Source organism: Zalophus californianus, chromosome 2, assembly GCF_009762305.2.
Source record: "Zalophus californianus isolate mZalCal1 chromosome 2, mZalCal1.pri.v2, whole genome shotgun sequence".
Taxonomy (NCBI): domain Eukaryota; kingdom Metazoa; phylum Chordata; class Mammalia; order Carnivora; family Otariidae; genus Zalophus; species Zalophus californianus.
Window position 1 is genome coordinate 106,323,012 of NC_045596.1, and position 21,361 is coordinate 106,344,372.

The 21,361-nt window shown below is 35.5% G+C and overlaps 1 protein-coding gene across 9 annotated transcripts in view; it reads left to right on the forward strand.

Moving 5' to 3' along the window:
• The window catches only part of ABHD18 (abhydrolase domain containing 18), a 51,772-nt gene extending 35,804 nt beyond the window's left edge, over nucleotides 1-15,968 (forward strand). For 8 of the 9 annotated variants that reach the window (XM_027597855.2, XM_027597852.2, XM_027597853.2 and 5 more), the window contains 5 exons: nucleotides 1,334-1,423; nucleotides 2,086-2,187; nucleotides 10,916-11,294; nucleotides 12,337-12,499; nucleotides 13,891-15,968. In XM_027597855.2, the coding sequence (XP_027453656.1) occupies nucleotides 1,334-1,423; nucleotides 2,086-2,187; nucleotides 10,916-11,294; nucleotides 12,337-12,499; nucleotides 13,891-13,942 (786 nt within the window). In that variant the 3' untranslated portion in view covers nucleotides 13,943-15,968. The remainder of the gene's footprint in view (nucleotides 1-1,333; nucleotides 1,424-2,085; nucleotides 2,188-10,915; nucleotides 11,295-12,336; nucleotides 12,500-13,890) is intronic. The other variant, XM_027597856.2, reaches the window with a different exon arrangement.
• Nucleotides 15,969-21,361: the final 5,393 nt, after the last annotated feature.

Consider the following 21,361-nt stretch of genomic DNA (forward strand, 5'->3'; position numbering starts at 1 on the left):
CTCATTAGTGCTTATTTCACTGCACTGTGATTACTTGTTTAGCAGTTTGTTCTCTCCATGAAGCAGTTGGTTCAGTAAGGGCTCGTAAATATGCTCTAGCTTGTTACCTGGACATATTAGCCACTCAGGACATTTCGAAAGAAACAAGATTTTTGTAAGTCATTTGAATTGTAAAATTAAGTTCAAAAACTGATTAAAATTCGAAAAAATTATTACACCGTGAACTTGAAGGGTGGAAAGGATTTCTTTTCCTACCTATTAGTGTTTCTATTTTTATGACCTAGATCGGGGTCTTATAACTTTCACCTGAATTACTTCCTATACTGGTTTCCCCACCTCAGGTCTTACCTGCTTCTGATCAGTCCTATAAACTATTATTTTAGCTTCCTTGAATTACTTCTTTGACAGTGCTGCTCCTTTGCTCAGACCGCTTTGTTAATTCCCCATTATATACAGAGCAAAAGGGAACTCTAATCTGATACTGTCCAGTCTTTCCAGACCTAACTATCTCTCCCACCCCATTGGCTACATATGCCCTATTGACCAGACAAACTAAAGTATATTGGCCGTTTTCCTACCTGCCTTTGCACTTTTTCATCATCTTGCCTTTGATCATACTGTCTTCTTTAAATGGAAGACAAGATCTCATCTTTCATTTCCCCTGAAAGACAGCCAGTTCATGAAGCCTTCTCTCATTCCTCTAACCAAAAATAACTTTTCCCTTTTCTAAACACACATATTACATTACTTTATATCACTTATATAATCTGTTTGTAGTTCACCAAATTCTTGGCATTTTTCAGTCAGCCCCAAAGGTCTGAGGTTTTATAGTTATGATTTTGCTGTCCCTGAGCAAGTCATTTAGGTAATGAATGTGATCAGCCTGCTGCCCAGCATCTACATTTCAGCTTGTTTGCTCTGTATTTATCCAGTAGAAAGTAGTTCTCTATGAAGGGTCTTGAGATTACTTAAAATTCTCCAACGTACTTTAATTATTTTCTAAGGGGGAAGTTATATGTCGTTGAATTTGTGATTTGGGGAGTTTCAGAAGGTTGCTAGACATTCTCAGGAGCATTTAGAGATTTTTTTTTTAAGATTTTATTTTTAAGTAATCTCTATACCCAACGTGGGGCTCGAACTTACAACCCCGAGGTCAAGAGTCCTGTGTTCTACTGACTGAGCCAGCCAGATACCCCAAGTATTTAGAGATTTTGTGTTCATATCTTATCTCACCAATTACTACCCAGACTACTTCTTAATATCAAATACTTTTCATTTTAATGAATAGAAATTTAAACAGAAGCTCTCTAACTGACTGTTAAACATATTGCAGATGGCTTCCTTAGCAGTATCCAACTGGCCTAAGCCCATGCCATTGATTCCATGTCTGTCTTGGTCCACAGCATCTGGGGTCTTCACTACGGTAATTTTAATTGCAATTAATTTTAGATAGCTATATATATATATAATTAAAGTTGTTTTGGGGGTTCCCAAAACCACCTCCAGGTTTGCTGATTCTCTAGAAGGTATCACAGGACTTACCATATAGTCTGATTCATGACTAAGACTTATGATATCAAAAGGATACAATACAGAATCAGCAAAGGGAAAAGGCACATGGGGCAAAATCCAGAGGAAATCAGGCACAACCTTCCATTGGAATTTCACAGGATGTGTTTAATTCGTCCAGCAGTGGGTTGTGATAGCATGTGTGAAATGTCCATCAGTGAAACTCAGTTGAGCCTGGCAGCCCAGGCTTATCAGGAGTCAATCATTTAGGCACCCTCTGTCTCACATGTACGAAAATTCCAGATGGAAAGTACCTAGTCAGCAGAAACTACATTGTACAAGCAGTTTGGGCGCAGTGACCCACTTTGTCATTTAGAAAATTGTATATTGGGGTTAGGAACTGTTTATTAGTCAAGTTCCCAGATTCTAATCAAGGGCCAACATTGCAAGCAGGACTTTCAAAGATAGGAAGTTTCAAGCCTGCTATGTTTACTCTTTTCTGCACACTAATAATTAAAATTATTGGACAAAATGTTTTATGGAGTGATTTGATCTTAACATAGTTTGTTATTTCAGGGTGTGCTAAGTAAATCGATTAATTGGAGGGAGCTAGAAAAGCAGTATTACACACAGACAGTTTATGAAGAAGAAATTATTCACATGCTTGAATACTGTGGAGTAAGTATTTTTAATCTCTGCATAACATTGGGGGGAAAAGTTGATTGTGTTTAATGATTCAGATTTTTTAAAAGAATCACAAATTTGTTAAAAAGCAGTCATACTTTTTAGTTTTTAAGATTCTTCATTTTAAAATAAAACATAGGTATAAAAAATCATGCAGTGCAAATGTATGGCTCATACCAATTGAACAGAAATTGACCGCCTAGGGGTACCTGGATGGCTCAGTCAGTTAAGTGTCTGCCTTTGACTCAGGTCATGATCCCGGGGTCCTGGGATTGAGCCCCGTGTCGGGCTCTCTGCTCATCAGGGAGCCTGCTTCTCCGTCTGCCTCTGCCGCTCCCCCTGCTTGTGCACTCTCACTCTCTCTTTCTCTCTACCAAATAAATAAATAAAACCATTAAAAAATAAATAAATAAATGTTTAAAAGATTAAAAAAAAGAAAGAAAGAAAGTGACCACCCAGATAGTCCAGGATGGCAGGGGAATAGGAGACCTTGGTTTTGTCTGGTCCCAGGAATTCAGCTAGATACCTATCAAATCGTTTTGAACACCTGTGAACTCAACTGGCGATCTAAGAAAAGAATAGCTGCAATTCTACAAATAGAAAAGCAACCACTTTCTGCAAGGATGACAAAATGGTAAAACTCACCTCAAAAAGAGAACAAGAGGCAGTACTGACTGCCAGGGACCTAATCAATAGATATAAGTAAGATGTCAGAAATAGAGTACAGAATACTGATTATAAAGATACTAGCTGGGCTTTAATAAACACTAAAGGATCCCTTTCTGGAGAACTAAAAGAACTAAAATCTAATCAAGTCAAAATAAAAAAAGGCTGTTAATGAGATGCAATAAAAAATGGAGGCTCTAACTGCTAGGATAAATGAGGCAGAAGAGAGAATTAGTGACATATAAGACCAAACAATGGAGACTATAGAAGCTGAGAAAAAGATAAACTACTGGATCATGAGGGGAGAATTTGAGAGATAAGTGATACCATAAAGTGAAACAATTTTAGAATAATTGGGATCCCAGAAGAGGAAAGAGAGAGGAGGGAGTGCAGAAGATATATTGGAGCAAATTATAGTGGAGAACTTCCCCAATTTGGGGAAGGAAACCGGCATCAAAACCTAGGAGGCGGAGAGAACCCCCTCAAAATCAATAAAAATAGGTCAACACCTATTATCAATAAAAATAGTTCAACACCCCAGCATATAATAGTGAAACTTGCAAATCTCAGAGACAAAGAGAAAATCCTGAAAGCAGCTCAGAGTAAGAGGTCTGTAACCTACAAAGGCAAGACCTATCCACAGAGAACTGGCGGGCCAGAAAGGACTGGCATGGTGTATTCAGGGTGCTAAATGAGAAAATATGCAGCCAAGAATACTTTATCCAGCTAGGATGTCATTCAGAATAGGAGTAAAAAAGCTTCCAGGACAAACAGAAACTAAAAGAATGGTGATCACCAAACCAGCCCTACAAGAAATATTAAAAGGGATCCTTTAAATGAAGAGAGCCCAAAAGTAACACAGACCAGAAAGGAACAAAGACAATATATAGAAACAGTGGCTTTACAGGTATAACAATGGCACTAAATTCATATCGTTCAGTAGTTACTCTGAATGTAAATGGGCTAAATGCCCCAATCAAAAGACACAGGTATCAGATTAGATTAAAAAAAGCAAGACCCATCAATACGCTGTCTGCAAGAGACTCATTTTAGACCCAAAGACACCTCCAGATTTAAAGTGAGGGGATGGAAAACCATTTATCATGCTAATGGACATCAAAGGAAAGCTGGGGTGCCAATCCTTCTTTCAGACAAACTAGATTTTAAACCAAAGAGTGTAATAAGAGATGAGGAAGGACACTGTATCATAATTAAAGGGTCTATCCAACAAGAAGATCTAACAATTATAAATATTTATGCCCCTAACATGGGAACAGCCTGTTACATAAGCCAATTAATAACAAAATCAAAGACACACATCAATAATACTACAATAATAGTAGGGGACTTTTAACACCCCACTCACTGCAATGGACAGATCATCTAAACAGAAACTCAACAAGGAAACAAGGGCTTTGAATGACACACTGGGCCGGATGGACTTCACAGATACATTCAGAGCATTCCATCTAAAGCAACAGAATACATATTTTTCTCGAGTGCACATAGAACATTCTCCAGAATAGATCACATACTGTATCACAAGTCAGGTCTCATCTGGTACCAAAAGATTGGGATCATTCCCTGCATATTTTCAGGCCACAGTGCTTTGAAACTGGAACTCACTCATAAGAAGAAATTTGGAAAGAACTCAAATACATGGAGGCTAAAGAGCATCCTAGTAAGAATGAATGGGTCAACCAGGAAATTAAGAATTTTAAAAATTCATGGAAACAAATGAAAATGAAAACACATCTGTTCAAAACCTTTGGGATGCAGCAAAGGCAGTCCTAAGAGGGAAGTATATAGCAATACAAGCCTTTCTCAAGAAACAAGAAAGGTCTTAAATATACAACCTAACCTTATACCTAAAGGAGCTGGAAAAAGAACAGCAAATAAAGCCTAAACACACCAGGAGAAGAGAATAAAGATTAGAGCAGAAATCAATGAACTAGAAACCAAAAGAACAGTAGAACAGATCAATGAAACTAGGAGCTGGTTCTTTGAAAGAATTAATAAGATTCATAAACCCCTGGCCAGACTTATCAAAAAGAAAAGAGAAAGGACCCAAATAAATAAAATCATGAATGAAAGGGGAGAGATCATAACCAACACCAAAGAAATAGAAACAATTATAAGAACATATTATGAGCAACTATATGCCAAAAGATTAGGCAATCTGGAAGAAATGGATGCATTCTTAGAGACTTTTAAACTACCAAAACTGAACCAGGCAGAAATAGAAAACCTGAACAGACCCATAACCACTAAGGAAATTGAAGCAGTCATCAAAAATCTCTCAACAAACAAGAGCCCAGGGCCAGATGGCTTCCCAGGAGAATTCTACCAAACATTTAAAGAAGAATTAATACCTATTCTTCTTAAACTGTTCCAGAAAATAGAAATGGAAGGAAAACTTCCAAACTCATTTTATGAGGCCAGCATTACCTTGATCCCAAAACCAGACAAAGACCCCATCAAAAGGAAGAATTACAAACCAATATCCCTAATGAACATGGATGCAGAAATTCTCACCAAGGTACTAGCCAGTAGGGTCCAGCAGTACATTAAAAGGATTATTCACCATGACCAAGTGGGATTTATTCCTCGGCTGCAAGTGTGGTTCAACATCTGCAGATCAATCAATGTGGTACAGTACATTAATGAAAGAACATGAACCATATGATCCTCTCAGTGTAGAAAAAGCATTTGGCAAAATACAGCATTCTTTCTTGATAAAAACTCTCTGCCATGTAGGGATAGAGGGAACATACCTCAATATCATAAAAGTCATCTATGAAAAGCCCACAGTGAGTATCCTTCTCAATGGGGAAGAACTGAGAGCTTTTCTCCTAAGGTCAGGAAAACTACAGGGATGTCCCCTATCACCACTGTTGTTCAACATAGTACTAGAAGTCCTAGCCTCAGCAATCAGACAACAAAAAGAAATAAAAGGCACCTGAATTGGCAAAGAAGAAGTCAAACTTTTACTCTTCACAGATGATGTGATACTGTATGTGGAAAACCCAGAAGACTTCACCCCAAAATTGCTAGAACTCATACAGGAATTCAGGAAAGTGGCAGGATATAAAATCAATGCACAGAAATCAGTTGCATTTCTATACACTAAAAATGAGATGGAAGAAAAAGAGATTAAGGAGTTGATCCCATTTACAATTGCACCAAAAACCATAAGATACCTAGGAATAAACCTAACCAAAGAGGCAAAGGATTTGTACTCAGAAAACTATAGAATACTCATGAGAGAAATTGAGGAAGACACAAAGAAATGGAAAAACGTTCCGTGCTCGTGGATTAGAAGAACAAATATTGTTAAAATGTCTATGCTACGTAGAGCAATCTATACATTCAGTGCAGTTCCTATCAAAATACCGTCAACTTTTTTCACGGAGCTGGAACAATAATCCTAAAACTTGTATGGAACCAGAAAAGACCCCGAATAGCCAAAGGAATGTTGAAAAAAAACCAAAGCTGGTGGCATCACAATGCCAGACTTCAAGCTCTATTACAAAGCTATAATCATCAAGACAGTATGGTACTGGTACAAAAACAGACACATAGATCAATGGAACAGAATAGAAAACTCAGAAATGGACCTTCAAATCTGTGGTCACCTAATCTTTGACAAAGCAGGAAAGAATATCCAATGGGAAAAAGTCTCTTCAACAAATAGTGTTGGGAAAATTGGCCAGCCCCATGCAGAAGAGTGAGACTGGACTATTTCCTTACACCATACACAAAAATAGACTCAAAATGGATGAAAGACCTAAATGTGAGACAGGAGTCCATCAAAGTCCTAGAAGAGAACACAGGCAGCTACCTCTGTGACCTTGGCTGCAGCAACTTCTTGCTAGATATATCTCGAAAGGCAAGGTAAACAAAAGGCCAAAATGAACTACTGGGACTTCATCAAGATAAAATGGTTTTGCACAGCAAAGGAAACAGTCCACAAAACCAAAAGACAACTGACAGAATGGGAGAAGATATTTACAAATGTCTTATCAGATAAAGGGCTAGTATCCGAAATTTATAAAGAACTTATCAAGCTCAACAACCAAAGAACGAATAATCCAGTCAAGAAATGGGCAGAGGACATGAACAGACATTTCTCCAAAGAAGACATACAAATGGCCAAGACATTTCAAGACACATGAAAAAATGCTTGGCAGCAGGGAAATCCAAATCCAAATCAAAACCACAATGAGCTACCACCCCAAATCAGTCAGAATGGCTAAAATTAACAAGTCAGGAAACGACAGATGTTGGTGAGGATGTGGAGAAAGGGGAACCCTCCTGCACTGTTGGTGGGAATGCAAGCTGGTGCAGCCATTCTGGAAAACAGTATGGAGGTTCCTCAAAAAGTTAAAAAGAGAGCTACCCTAAGATCCAGGAATTGCAGTACTGGGTATTTACCTCAAAGATACAAATATAGTAATCTGAAGGGGCACCTGCACCCTAGTGTTTATAGCAGTAATGTCCATAATAGCCAAACTATGGAAAGAGCCCAGATGTCCATCGACAGATGAATGGATAAAGATGTGGTATATATACACAATGGAATACTACTCAGCCATCAAAAAAAATGAAGTCTTGCCATTTGCAGCGATGTAGATGGAACTAGAGGGTATCATGCTAAGTGAAATAAGTCGGTCAGAGAAAGACAGTTATCATATGATCTCACTCGTGGAATTTAAGAAACAAAACAGAGGATCATAGGGGAAGAGAGGAAAAATTTTAAAAATGTAAAGAAATTAAAAAGAAAAGCAAAAAATTGACCAACCAACCCAGAAATCCCTTCCATGTGTCCTAATTAAAAAGCCCTTCTCCCCCCACTATTAATCATTATCCTGATTTTTGTAGTAATTACTTCCTTCTCTCTTTAAAATAATTTTATTGTCCAAATGTGTATCCTTAGACACAATTCTTTTATTTGTGCTTTTAAGTATCTTTTAATCTGTAAATTCTCTTCTATTCCTTTCCCTTTTTTTATAATTTATTGAAGTCTTAGGCTATTTCTGTGTAGAATTTTTCACATTCTAGCCATTTTTTTTTTAAGATTTTTACTTGTCAGAGAGCACAAGCAGGGGGAGCAGCAGGCAGAGGGAGAGGGAGAAGCAGACCCCCCACCGAGCAAGGAGCCTGATGTGGGACTCGATCCCAGGACCCTGGGATCATGACCTGAGCTGAAGGCTGATGCTTAACTGCTTGAGCCACCTAGGCGTCCCAAGTGTAGGTACTTTTTTATTGCATTCTCATGGTACAGTTTAGCATGTTCACCCATGCTCTGTATTGCCTGAAAGTTGGCAGCTGTGTCTAGAGTCTCAATTAAGTTCAATTGTTATTTCTTTGGTAGGAGTATAGGAAGCACATAATGTCTGGTTGTCTCTATTTTGTGATGTAAGCCTCCCCTGATGTTTAATACCTATGTCTATTAATTGTTGGAGGACTGCAAAACGCTGATATTCTAATTGTCATTTCTTTTTTATTTATTTGTTTGAATGCTTGTATAAAAAGGCACTTATCTAGCTATTATTTGGTTACCTAGTAGTTCAGTTCATACAGGAAAGGCAAGATAAATGCTTGATTCTTTACCAACCATAATCTACCAGTTTTCAGGATAACAAATTGGTTCCCTCTTAGTCTCCTAAGGTAACCAGTTACTTTTATAAATTTTTTTCTTTTTCTGAATTTTTAATTTTACACATTGAGTTTGGAAGTTGCTGAGAATCTCAAGAAATCTCAGAAAGGAAATGAAAATCTCTGCTATCAATTAGGACTTCTTATAATTATGCCACTAAAAATCTCACTCTTATAAAATAAGTCTATCTTGTATAACCTTAAAGGATAATTACTTGCCTAAGAACTTTGTTACAAAATACCTCTACCTGCTAGTTAGTTCCTTGTGTTCCCCTGTACATATAAGCAAAAAGATGCCTATATTTGAGAGCTTATGAGAAAACTCAATGTGAAAATTTTTTGAAGGGAGAATCAAAAATTTTGGTTGTCTGAAATGGCAGTGTGATCTTACCCAGCACTTTCTTCGTGCCTCTGACTCTTGGCGGTTATATACAAGTTTTTTTTGTCTCAGAACTAGTTCGTAGTAATGCATAGTCAAGCAATATCAAGATGGCTTCCTTCTTTTTTGTTATAAAAACTTTTTCCAATCAAAAGCAGTTAAAGTTGTTGGTGTACCACTCTGAGTAATTCTAGGGTGCTTGAGCTTACATTTCTCAATGTTTCTAAACTTCCTTTCCCTTTCCCTTTTATATTTCTTTGATCTGGATGACTTCAGTGATTTGTTCTGTTAGCCAGGTTGTTGTTTTTTTTTTCACCCTTGCCTTCAACCAATTTTTCCTTCCTTAATTTCTTAAATAGATTGTATGGTCATATAGTTCAAGCATCATGAAGTCATGACACATAATGAAATAAGTTCTACCCTTATTCCCAATTTGCCTAAGTCCTTTCTCCCTCAATAACACACTATTTATTAATATTTCAAGGAATTTTTCAAACCAACAGAAATATGAACTTTTTTCTTAACCTTTTTTAATGGACTATACACAAATGTTTCTTTTTCTTTTTTACTGCTGCATAATAATCGACTATATGGGTGGATGTACCATGATTTATTAACCAGTACCAGTACCCTGTTGATATTGTTTCTCATTTTCCCTAGTAACAAACAGTGCTGCAATGAATAAATTTGTACATATGTCATTTCACAAGTGTAAATTCCTAGAAATGTTGTTGCATTTGTAATGTGATTAGATTTTGTCTAATTCTAGTTGTGTCGATTTATACTACCAGCAGGAACATGTGTATCTGTTTCCCAATAATTTCACAAATTCAGTGTTTTAGCAAACTTAAGGGTTTTACTTTGTTTTTTGTCAACCTGATGGTGAAATTGGTATTGTTTTTATTTAATTTACTTAATTATAAGTGAAATTAGATATATTTCTAAGTTTAAGAGCTGTATATGTTTCATTGTCTGTGACCTTTATGTGCATGTCCTTTGCTCACTTTTTCTACTGTCATTTTGGGCTTTGTATTCACTTCTAGCTCTTAATAAATTAAAGGATTAGCTCTTTGTCATATAAGTTACAAATATATTTTCCCAGACTGTCATTTTTTTTTCTTTTCACTCTACCCTTAGTATTTAACAGAGTTTATTTTTACTTAAATTATATTGTACTTACAAGTCCTTAAACTTAGTACATACTTTTGAGATTTTAATAGGCAATATTTTTTCCTTGATAATTCTTCATTCTTCTTAGTTCAACCTGAGAAAGGGATTTGAGGTGGCTGATGTATTATTGCCAGGATACACTCATAAGGCTTTTGGAAGTTCTAAGATTCAGGCAGATCATGATTTCAAAACTTTGGCAATAAAAACATGATGCAGACTAAATGATACCCTTTACTATTTAAGAGGAGACATTTAGCAATATAGTATAAGTCTTTTATTTATCTTAGTCCTCAGATAAATTTTGACATCTCTTTATTCTTTGTTATTGTTTAAGTTGTGGTAAAATATATGCAACATAAAATGTACTATTTCAGCCATGTTTAGGTGTACAGGTCAATGGTATTATTAAGTGCATTCACATTGTTGTGCAACTGTCACCTCTGTCCATCACCACCATCCATCTCCAGAACTTTTTCATTTTACTAAACCAAAACTCTGTACCCATTAAACAGTAACTCTTCGTTCCCCCTCCTTCCAGCACCTGGCAATCCCCACTCAATTGTCTGTCTCTATGAATCTGACTACTCTAGGTACCTCATAAAAGTTGGAATCATACAATATTTGCCGTTTGTGTCTGGCTTATTCATTTAGCATAGTGTCTTCAGGGTTCATCCATGTTGTATGTATCAGAATTTCATTCCCTTTTAAGACTAAATGATAATCCATTGTATGTATGTACTACATTTTATTTATTCGTTTATTCACTGATGGAGTTTGTGTTTTGTCTTTAACAAGGTTGTTAAATAAAATGTATTTTATACTAAATGATGTTTTCTTTTATATACTCAGACAGATTCTTTCAAAATGGGACAAGAGTTTGTGAAACGCTTCCCTATCAGTGCAGACAAGCTAACTAACCTTAATGTGGTTTCTAGAACTTTAAATTTAGATATGACAGGCCAAGTTGTATCCCAAAAACCTAGTGAGTGCCATAAATCTAGTAAACCATCCATCAGTGCCACATCAGAAAGACTCTTGTTGCAAGATACCTCTAAGATGCAGTGCTTCAATCAAACGCTTTCAACCAACAAAAGTAATTATACAAGTTGCAATCCTCAGTCATATCACCTACTCAGTAAAGAACAAAGAAGAAACAATCTTCAGAAAGAGTCTTTAATATTCATGAAAGGAGTCATGGATGAATGTACTCATGTGGCAAATTTCTCAGGTACCAATTTTTATGTGAAATTAATAATGTTTGCTGATGTGTAAATATTTGTGAAATATTTTTAAAGATGCTTTACAAAATAATTTCATATTTTCAAGAATATGTTTATTGTTTGCTCCAGAATGTATTTTCCAGGATAAGTTGGTTATTTAAATGTATCATATTGGGGCGCCTGTGTGGCTTAGACAGTTAAGCATCTGTCTTTGGCTCAGGTCATGATCTCAGGGTCCTGGGATCGAGTCCTGCATCAGGCTCTCTGCTCAGCGGGGAGTCTGCTTCTCCCTCTCTCTCTGCTGTTCCCCTTGCGTGTGCTCTCTCTCTGTCAAAAATAAATAAAATCTTAAAAAATAAATAAATAAATGTATCATATTTTATCCATGAAAACCTAAAACCATCTTATTAGTTAGTTAAAACTATATTGGATTTTGTTTGGGGCAGGGGGATGCGGTAACGGGGTGATGGACATTTGGAGGGCATGTGTTGTAATAAGCACTGAGTATTATATAAGATTGGTGAAGCACAGACCTGTACCCCTGAAACAAATAATACATTATATGTTAATTAGTTGAATTTAAATTTAAAAATATATATTGGATTTTGTATCTTCTTTAGAATGTTCATCTCATTGTATTAGAGATGAATATTATGATATTATGCTATATTATTGTTGATTTTTAACTTAATCATAAAGTTTTAGGGGCACCTGGGTGACACAGTCGGTTAAGCAGCTGCCTTCAGCTCAGGTCATGATCTCAGGGTCCTGGGATCGAGCCCCAGGTCGGGCTCCCTGCTCAGCAGAGGGTGTGCTTCTCCCTCTCCCATCTCCCCCCGCCACCCCCTGCTCCTTGCTAGTCCGTGCTCTCTGTCTTTCTCTGAAATAAATAAATAAATAAATCTTTTTTAAAAAAAGTTTTGACAGATGTTTCACTTAATGTACTGTCAAGTGTATTTTATTTTCTAATACGATTAATAGTATTTATATAAAAATCTTAGAGCTTTTTTAAAGGTGTATATGTTGTATCTTTTAAAATTCTTTCCCTAGTTCCAGTTGACCCAAGTCTCATTATAGTGGTTCAAGCCAAAGAAGATGCTTATATTCCACGAACAGGAGTTAGAAGTTTACAAGAAATTTGGCCTGGTTGTGAAATCCGTTATCTAGAAGGGGGTCATATTAGTGCTTATCTTTTTAAACAAGGACTCTTCAGGTAAGATGATTGGTCTAAACAGGTATCTATTTACTTGCTTGTTTTTTGGAATATTTTTGCCTCAAAAAAATAGAGAAGATAGGGTATTTTTATTTTATGTTTTAGTCTTCTTTTTTCCTCCCTGCCTCCATCAATTCTCACGTTGTGGTACTTTTTCCTATCCCATCCTCTTCTGTTTTTTTTTAAAGAACTAGGGAAGTAGCATATATAGGCACATTTTATTGTGTGTTTTTACCCTCTTCAAATATTAATAGCCAGGTATTTTAGAGTATAGGGAGGAATACCAGGGTTTGTAAAACTTGCTTTTTCACTCCTGTCTTCTCTCAGATGGCATGAGCATCTATGGAATAGTCCAGCACTGTTTTTCAGTAGCAAGTGAATACTGAACCTTAAATGAGAAGTGAAATATTGGATGTTAATAACCTTATATGACTTCAGTACTTATTAGAAGTTATAAAAACCTTTATTCTATAACTCTAGTTTTTTGATAGCCTATATTATTTCTACTTCCTCTTCAAATTTGATGACAAAAGCTGTCATTGGGATATATTTATCATTAATGGTTAAATAAATTCGTTCACATGAAGTGCTTAGATCAGTGCCCTGGGCATGATGTGTCTCAAAACTGCCAGCTGTATCTCTGTATAACAGAAGAATTGTGTGTATTATATGTCTCACATGTTTTAGCTCTTTTTAATCCAAGAAATAATTCTTTGTACATTATCACTCATTTAGTTCATTTAGTTAAATAACCAATTTTTAGATGTCACCTTTAAGCGTCTAATTAAAATATTAAATACTAATATATTAAATATATAAATATATTTAATATTACTAATATATTAAATATATATTAAATAATATAAATATATTAAAACACATATTAATATTAAATACTAATATAGTAAAACACTCTGTGAAGGTAATATTGGAAACTAAGGCTTTTGCTTTTAGTTCAGTTGCTAGGAACATGTGTTCTTCTGGACAAAGAGCATCCTTATCATAATTTATGAAATAGGTTGAATACTACATTATGAAAAGTTATACAGCCAATTAATTTTCAACAAGTCACATACATATATATTTTATATTGCATATATATATTATATAAATGCATATATTATGTAAGTTCTAAGGCACAAAAAAAGTGCGTCACAGAAAAGGATGGTACTTCTGAATTCATCATCAGTTGAAAGCACATTTGAGGTTTTCTGCAGCTGTGGTGAAGTTACACGGATCCAAACACCCACCCTCAGGTACCTGCCTCTTTGAAAGCTATTTGAAGAAGTCAGGTTGCAAGCCACAGGTAACTTTGGAAGTAACTTATAATAAAAGTACTGTCTTCCTTTTTTGCTCATTACTTACAGTTCTTCTTTCATCTTTAATTTTAGACAAGCCATCTATGATGCATTTGAACGCTTCCTCCATAAATACGCTAACTAATTGGATCACTGTATGTAACCAGTATGGCCATCATGTTTCTTACAAAAGGAGTTTTTCATCCTTTGATGATAAGAAGAACAAGCAGACAGCACTATATATATAACTAACTGCTATCAATTTAGTCTGGAATTCATTGTTATGATCAGTCAACAATGATCTTTAAATACATGTGAATAATTTTAAACCAATATTTGGATGAAATAATGTTGAAGTATTTTGTTATTGTTTTGTGGGAATCCCATATACACAATATCCAGTCTGTTGTTACTATTTATGAAAACTAAATTTTTAATCGTGAATAATTTATTAATTAAAATACATTTATTCATAGAAACCTTATTGGTTTTTAAAGAACTGCTAAATCAAGCTAAGTTTGTAATACATCAGCATGTATTGTATACCCTTGTATGATAGTTTTACTATTGACTTGATTTGAGAACATGTTTCTTTCTTATCTTCAACTTTAATTTCTGCAATGGCAATACTTTTTTTTTTTTAAGATTTTATTTATTTGACAGAGAGAGACACAGCGAGAGAGGGAACACGAGCAGGGGGAGTGGGAGAGGCTTCCTGCTGAGCAGGGAGCCCAATGTGGGGCTCGATCGCAGGACCCTGGGATCATGACCTGAGCCAAAGGCAGGCGCTTAACGACTGAGCCACCCAGGTGCCCCTGCCATGGCAGTACTTAATGATGTGTAAGATCAGTGTTAAGTTTGAATTCTAAAAATATCCTGATTGCTTCCTACTTAAGTAGCTTTAATAATTAAAACAAATGTGGGAATGCAGATAAGATGCATATGACTTGGCTGAACTTTAAAACTTTGCCAAATACGAGGTTAGAAAATGATGCCAAACATATTTCCCCTACTTAAGAAGTTTCAATTCATGAAATATGGAAATAATGAAAGACCTATTACATTACTTGATACTGTGTCTTAACATTTCCTTATATACCTACTCTGGGTTTGCTAAACATCTAACTTTAGTTAGATATACTTAATAGCTTTGGCTTTTTAATTTCAGAAATTAAATATGAAATTGATTTGTTCCATATAACTTCATTTTACAGAAAAGATATAATAACTACTAACTTTTTTAAATGGAAGATTATATGGTTAGATTTGGTGCTTTTTATGTTAAACTTCTCAAGCTAAGATCTAAAATGTTTGAAAAAAGTAGAAAATATTTTTGGGAATTGTATCAAGGTTTGGAATAAATGTATTTGAGTTTTATTTGTTTGAAATCTGTGTTGTCTATGGATTATTTTAAAAATATGTATTCCTGATCTAGCAAGGATATTTGAATTATGTGCCTTCATAGCTTTTTAAAAGATTTTATTTATCACTCTAATGTCTCCATCACTTTAACTTTTTAAAAATTATTTCAAAGTCACTAATGTGAAATCATTGATGGTATACAAAATTGTAAATTCTGTAAAACTGCTTTGGCATAGCAAACCATACCTATTTGGTTACAGCCATTTGGCCTATAGCAATTTTATATCTTTAGACTAGAACCTTTACTTTTAACTGAAAGTATAAAATGTACTAAAATTCTTAAACAAAATACCCTTTAAAGATAAAGTAAGATTTATTGTCAAATGAATTACAAGTATTTTCTTAGTATGTAGTGAGGCAATATGATTGAATGTTTTCTGAATTATACCTTAGTAAAACCAATATTTATTTTTTACCTAAATATTTCTTACTAAGCAATAATGTACTGTGGTGTATGACTTTCTGTTGGTAAAAGAATGAAATTTCATTTCATTTTAATTAACTTTTAGTCATAACTCATTTTTTCCAAATGTGAAAGGAAGTATTTTAAAAATTTCATCTCTTAACCAGATGTTTTTAAGAATATTATCCACGCAACTTCCTAAATTGATTAATTCAAGGTGCAAAATACCTTTTCTTAAAGTTTTTATATCCACTTATCCCAAAATAGTGACTCACACTTTCTATATATATATGTATATATACACATATATATAATGTTATGTGTATATATATATAATGTGTAAGGTATATACGTTATATATATAACACTAATAGTTATATATATAAGTGTTATATATATATAATAGTTATATATATAAGTGTTATATATATATATAATAGTTATATATATAAAGGGACAACATATGTATTTTAAAAAGTGCTGTCTGCCATTTTGAGAATTGTGTACATAAACTGCTAAAAATTCATTTAGGCCAGAGGTGCAAACTGGCAGTTAATACAGGCCAGCTTGGCCCACAGCTGTTTATTCAGTGTGCATAATATTTCAAAATTGTTTGAATTTGAAAAGTCTTTTGACTGGGCATGCATTCCCTAGTTTGCCACAGTCTGCTAGACTCCCTTTTTTATCAGGCTACTTCACTACTTTGTGTTTCCTTCTTAGCCTTGAACACATCTGAGTTTGAGACCCCTGATTTAGATCTGTGGTTACAAAAGTTTCTGAATTTCATGATTTGCTAATGTTATAATTATTATTAATTATTTTAACATATGAATGAATTTTAGATTGTTATGAATGTAATTTTTTAATGTGGTGCTTTCTCTCGTAAAGATTACTGAATTAACACTGTAACTGAAAAGTTTTTAAATCATTTCCAGATATTTTATACTTAATAAAAGTCTATATAAAAAGTTAATTATTTCATATATTCAAGAAGATTTATTCTGAATACAGAATACATGTGTCACATTTGATTAATGTATCCAAACTTGAATTGAGTGTGTGTTCTTCCTTAGTTCTATTATAAACCAAAGTAGGCAGAAAGAAGGGAGGCTTTAGCAGAATAGTATTCAGTATCTGCAAGAAGAGCCAGATTTCTCCCCCAAATATGTGTGATCCCAGGGAAACTAGCATTCTGACAGACCATACTTATCTGAATGTTGTATAATTAGATATAATTCTTGGATATAATTAGATTTATGCTAGTAAATGTTATAAGCAATTAAAATCTAGAGATAACTTTAGGACTGAGAATGGGGATGCTGGATAGAGGCCACTATAGAAACTGGGTTTGGAAATGAAAGATTTTGGCAAGTGAGACAAAGGGAATAGAGGTACATTTGGACTGTTTTTGCAGGAGTAGAATAACTTAATTCTAGGAATATTCTTATAGGCAGAATCCTAGGAAGCCAATGATTTCATGAAGAACTTTGAAAACATTTTAGAAAATTTTGGACCAAAACCCAGAAGGATTTTCCTCAGGACCAAAGGAGCTAATGTGCAGATTCACCAGATTGTGTTAATTTAAAAAGAAAGGTAAACTTACCATGAAAAGTCTATTACTTTATACAAACTGGTGACTAACTGAGGTGTAACTGTTTTCCTATATAATGTACTGGATAATTCCATAGAAATAAAGTTGTATCCTAGCACTTTGCTATTCAAAGTGTGGTCAGCAGACTGGCAGCATCCTCTTGAGATCTTGTTAGAAATTTAGAATCTCAAGCACCATCAACCTTACTGAGTCATAATTTGCATTTGAATAAGATGATTCAGCTACACATTAAATTTTCAAAAACACCCATTTAGAATCAGTGGTACTCATATTTTAACTTGCATTGAAATCACCTGGAATTTTGTTACAACACAGATTTCTAGACCCCACTACCTTGAGTTTCTGATTCACTAAGTGGGGCAGGGCTCGTGAATTTGTATTTCTAAAAGTTTCAGAGGATGCTCTTGCTCTCTGTCCAGGGCTTATACTTAAAGAACCCCAAAGAGCCATGGCTCTAATCAGATCTCAGGCCTGGAACATGAGAATCACCTGAGGAGTTTTAGCTAGGTAAGTGGCTGTTCTTACCTATGCTGAATCTCTTACCCTAGACTTTCAGATTCAATTGGCTTGCAGTTGGTATTTTTAAAGCTCCGTAGGCGATTCTACGGTGCAGCCAGGTTTAAGAACTCAACTCAACGTACTTTGAAGGACTCAAGAGAAGAAGACTAGCTGTTGAAGGAAAGAATGGATGTAAAGTTGGTAAATCAACGTAGATTTTGGAAAGGAATTCCTGATATTCTGGGTGTTACCAGCACCTCAGAAGTATTCAAGTAGCCAAGAGGGCCTGTGTTCCTTCTGCTTCTGCTCTTTCGTTATGGGTCCACATGTGTTAGAAAGAGTAGGATGAGCTGGGGGTGGATTTGGGCACTTACGTGCAGCGGAGCTTCTTTAAATCTTAAACGTTAACTCATCTTGGCAAACCAAAGCAGAGACAAGTATGAGCAAAGAAATGCTAACCTCTTCCCTGTATTTTCTTCAACCATTCCCTACAGGAATGTCACTCTGCCTGCTTTAAGAACTTGTCAATTGGGGCTGTAGATAGTAAGGAAATTTACTAATTTTTTTTCTGCCTTTGTTTCCCACATCAACAACTCCTCAAAAAACAATTGGCCAATTGATAGGCAGTGATAATATGCAATGCAAATTTATTTTTTACTTAGAACTATAAATATGTTTGTACATATTACCTCACTGGCTTCTTTCTAAATGTCATTTTATACCAATGTTGTCTTAGATTATAAAGTAGGAGAAAATAAATTGGTAATTTGAGAGCTGTAATGGGAAGCCCTTATAAGTAATTAAATCTACCTTGAGAAGAGAGAGGTTTGCTGTCGCTTGCAGAACTGGATCATCAGGACTCTCCGGGGTTTGCTTTTATTTCTGCTTTAGGGTCATGTCTTTAATTCACTCTTTTGTATCTCCAAAATGAATGGAGATTCTAGGGGCTAGTCTAGTAATTTTCTTTGTGTTGTAACACCTACCAGGTCTTCAGGTTTTCATATCAGAAGGTAGGCAATCACGTCTCTCCTAGGACTGAATTCATCAGAATAGACAAGGAAAAGATTCACCAAATGCACATTTCTTTTTAAGAGTATTTGTAAAACAAAGAACCGTATATGAGAGTTATGACTCTATTTTAAGAGGACAGGGACGACAATGATTATCACATTTGCAAACCCAAACTTGCAACCTCGTAGCCAGACACCAGATAGACAGATTTACATATATTGCATTTAAGTCCACTTATTTGTTCATTTGTTTATTGATTCACTTAAAAAATATTTACCGAGTGCCAGAGACAAAGCAGTCCAATAGGATACTTAAGACAGTTTTCAAGGGACTAGACCAGTTCCCTTTAACTTGACTTCTACAGAAATTTCTGGCTTAGCTCTATACATAGATTGATTTTTTAAGAGCTTTATTAAAATATAATTTAGACATCATACAATTCATTGATTTAAAGCATATGATATTAGGGGCGCCTGGGTGGCTCAGTCATTAGGCGTCTGCCTCCGGCTCAGGTCATGATCCCAGGGTCCTGGAATCGAGCCCCCCATTGGGCTCCCTGTTCAGCGGGAAGCCTGCTTCTCCCTCTCCCACTACCCCTGCTTGTGTTCCCTCTCTCGCTGTGTCTCTCTCTGTCAAATAAATAAAATCTTTAAAAAAAAAAAGTATATGATAGAGTTTTGGGTATATTACATTATTAATTTTTTAAATTGTGGTAAAACTATAAAACATAAAACTTGCAATTTTAACCACTTTTAAATGAGCAAATCAGAGGCATCACATTCACAATGTTGTGCAACCATCATCACTATTTCTCAAACTTTTTAACACCCTACATAAACTGATTTTTTTTTTAAGATTTTATTTATTTATTTGAGAAAGAAGAGAGGCAGAGTACAGGCAGGGTGAGGGGCAGAGGGAGAAGCAGACTCCCCACTGAGCAGGGAGGCTGATGGGCTTGATCCTGGCACTCTGGGATCATGACCTGAGCTGAAGGCAGACGCTTAACTGACTGAGCCACCGACTGAGCCACCCAGGTGCCCCTGATTTTTTTTTTTTTTTTTTTAAATAGCCTCTGCACCTAGCACAGAGCCAAACTTGGGACTTGAACTCACAACCTTGAGATCAAGACCTAAGTCAAGATCAAGAGTCGGACACTCAACCAACTGAGCCACCCAGGCATCCCCTACATAAACTGATTTTTATTTTTTTATTTTTTATTTTTTAAAGATTTTTATTTATTTATTTGACAGAGAGAAAGAGAGCATAAGCAGGGGGAGAAGCAGACTCCCTGCTGAGCAAGGAGCCCGATGCAGGGCTCGATCCCAGGACCCTGGGATCATGACATGAGCCCAAGGCAGATGCTTAACCAATTGAGCCACCCAGGTGCCCCCATAAACTGATTTTTAAACAGTTCTTTGAAATTGATGGAAAAGTGTTACTGTTCTCAGTTCTACCACCGGACACAATGCCCCCATGTGTTTTAAGCATCCCAATGTGTTCTTCATCCCAACTTTTATTGGAATTCATGTCAGTCCTAACATTTGCTATCACTAAATAAATTCTTCAATTTCTTCAACACTCATTAACTACAACTTTTAGAACAGAGATGCACACCAGAGAGCTACGCTTTATCTTCTTCTAAGGTTAACTTTGCTGACTTAACTTCCATCAATATCTTAATTCAATAACCTCTAAAGTCAACTTAGAGGTATCTGAAAACTCAAAATGCCCAAAATCAAACTCATTATCCCTGTCACCCAGGAATTTCCCAAGCTTCCCCCACTCCATTCTTCGTTATTCATAATTTTGGTTTTTGGTAGCCACCATCTATCCAGTTAAACAAACAAAAAGAACATCCTTGACCCTTACACTCTCCTCTCATAATGACCCAGTCTTATTATTTCCCAAATATGTCAATAATCTGCTCCCTTCAAAACCCACTACCACAGTCTTAGTTCAGGATTTCGTTATCTTTTCTCAGAGTGACTTCAATATCCTTTACAAAAACAATTTTTTAAAAGTTAACAATGTAAGGGGCGCCTGGGTGGCTCAATCAGTTAGGTGTCTGACTCTTGATCTCCGCTCAGGTCTTGATCTCACGGTCATGAGTTTGCGTCAAGCATTGGGCTCCACGCTGGGCATGGGGCCTACTTAAACAAAAAAAATTAATAATGTAATATCTGCACAACATTTAAATAATTATTATTACTACAACTACTAGCCCACATATAGAACATGCCATGCATCCAGCACACTTTTAACATTATACATTTATTCTTCATAACCATCCCTATGGGGTAGAAACAATTTTAAAGGGGGCTTAAAGCCAGGCAGTCTAGTTCCACAGGCTATGCTCTCACCCACTGGGCCATACTCACTTTTTTTAATCAAAAGTCCCATAAGGCTCCTTCTACCTTACCATCTGTCCCTATTCCCAGTCCTCATTAAATGGAGCCTTTCTATAATTTTAGCTGATTCTTCTATTTACCTCCATAATTCTAAATAATGTGCTTACATTTGACATCAGTTGCAGACACTGATATTGTTACTGTATTTGAGAATATATTCCTTGTAAGCTACAAATGGCAGTTTTTCCTTCAGAATGAAATTATATCATA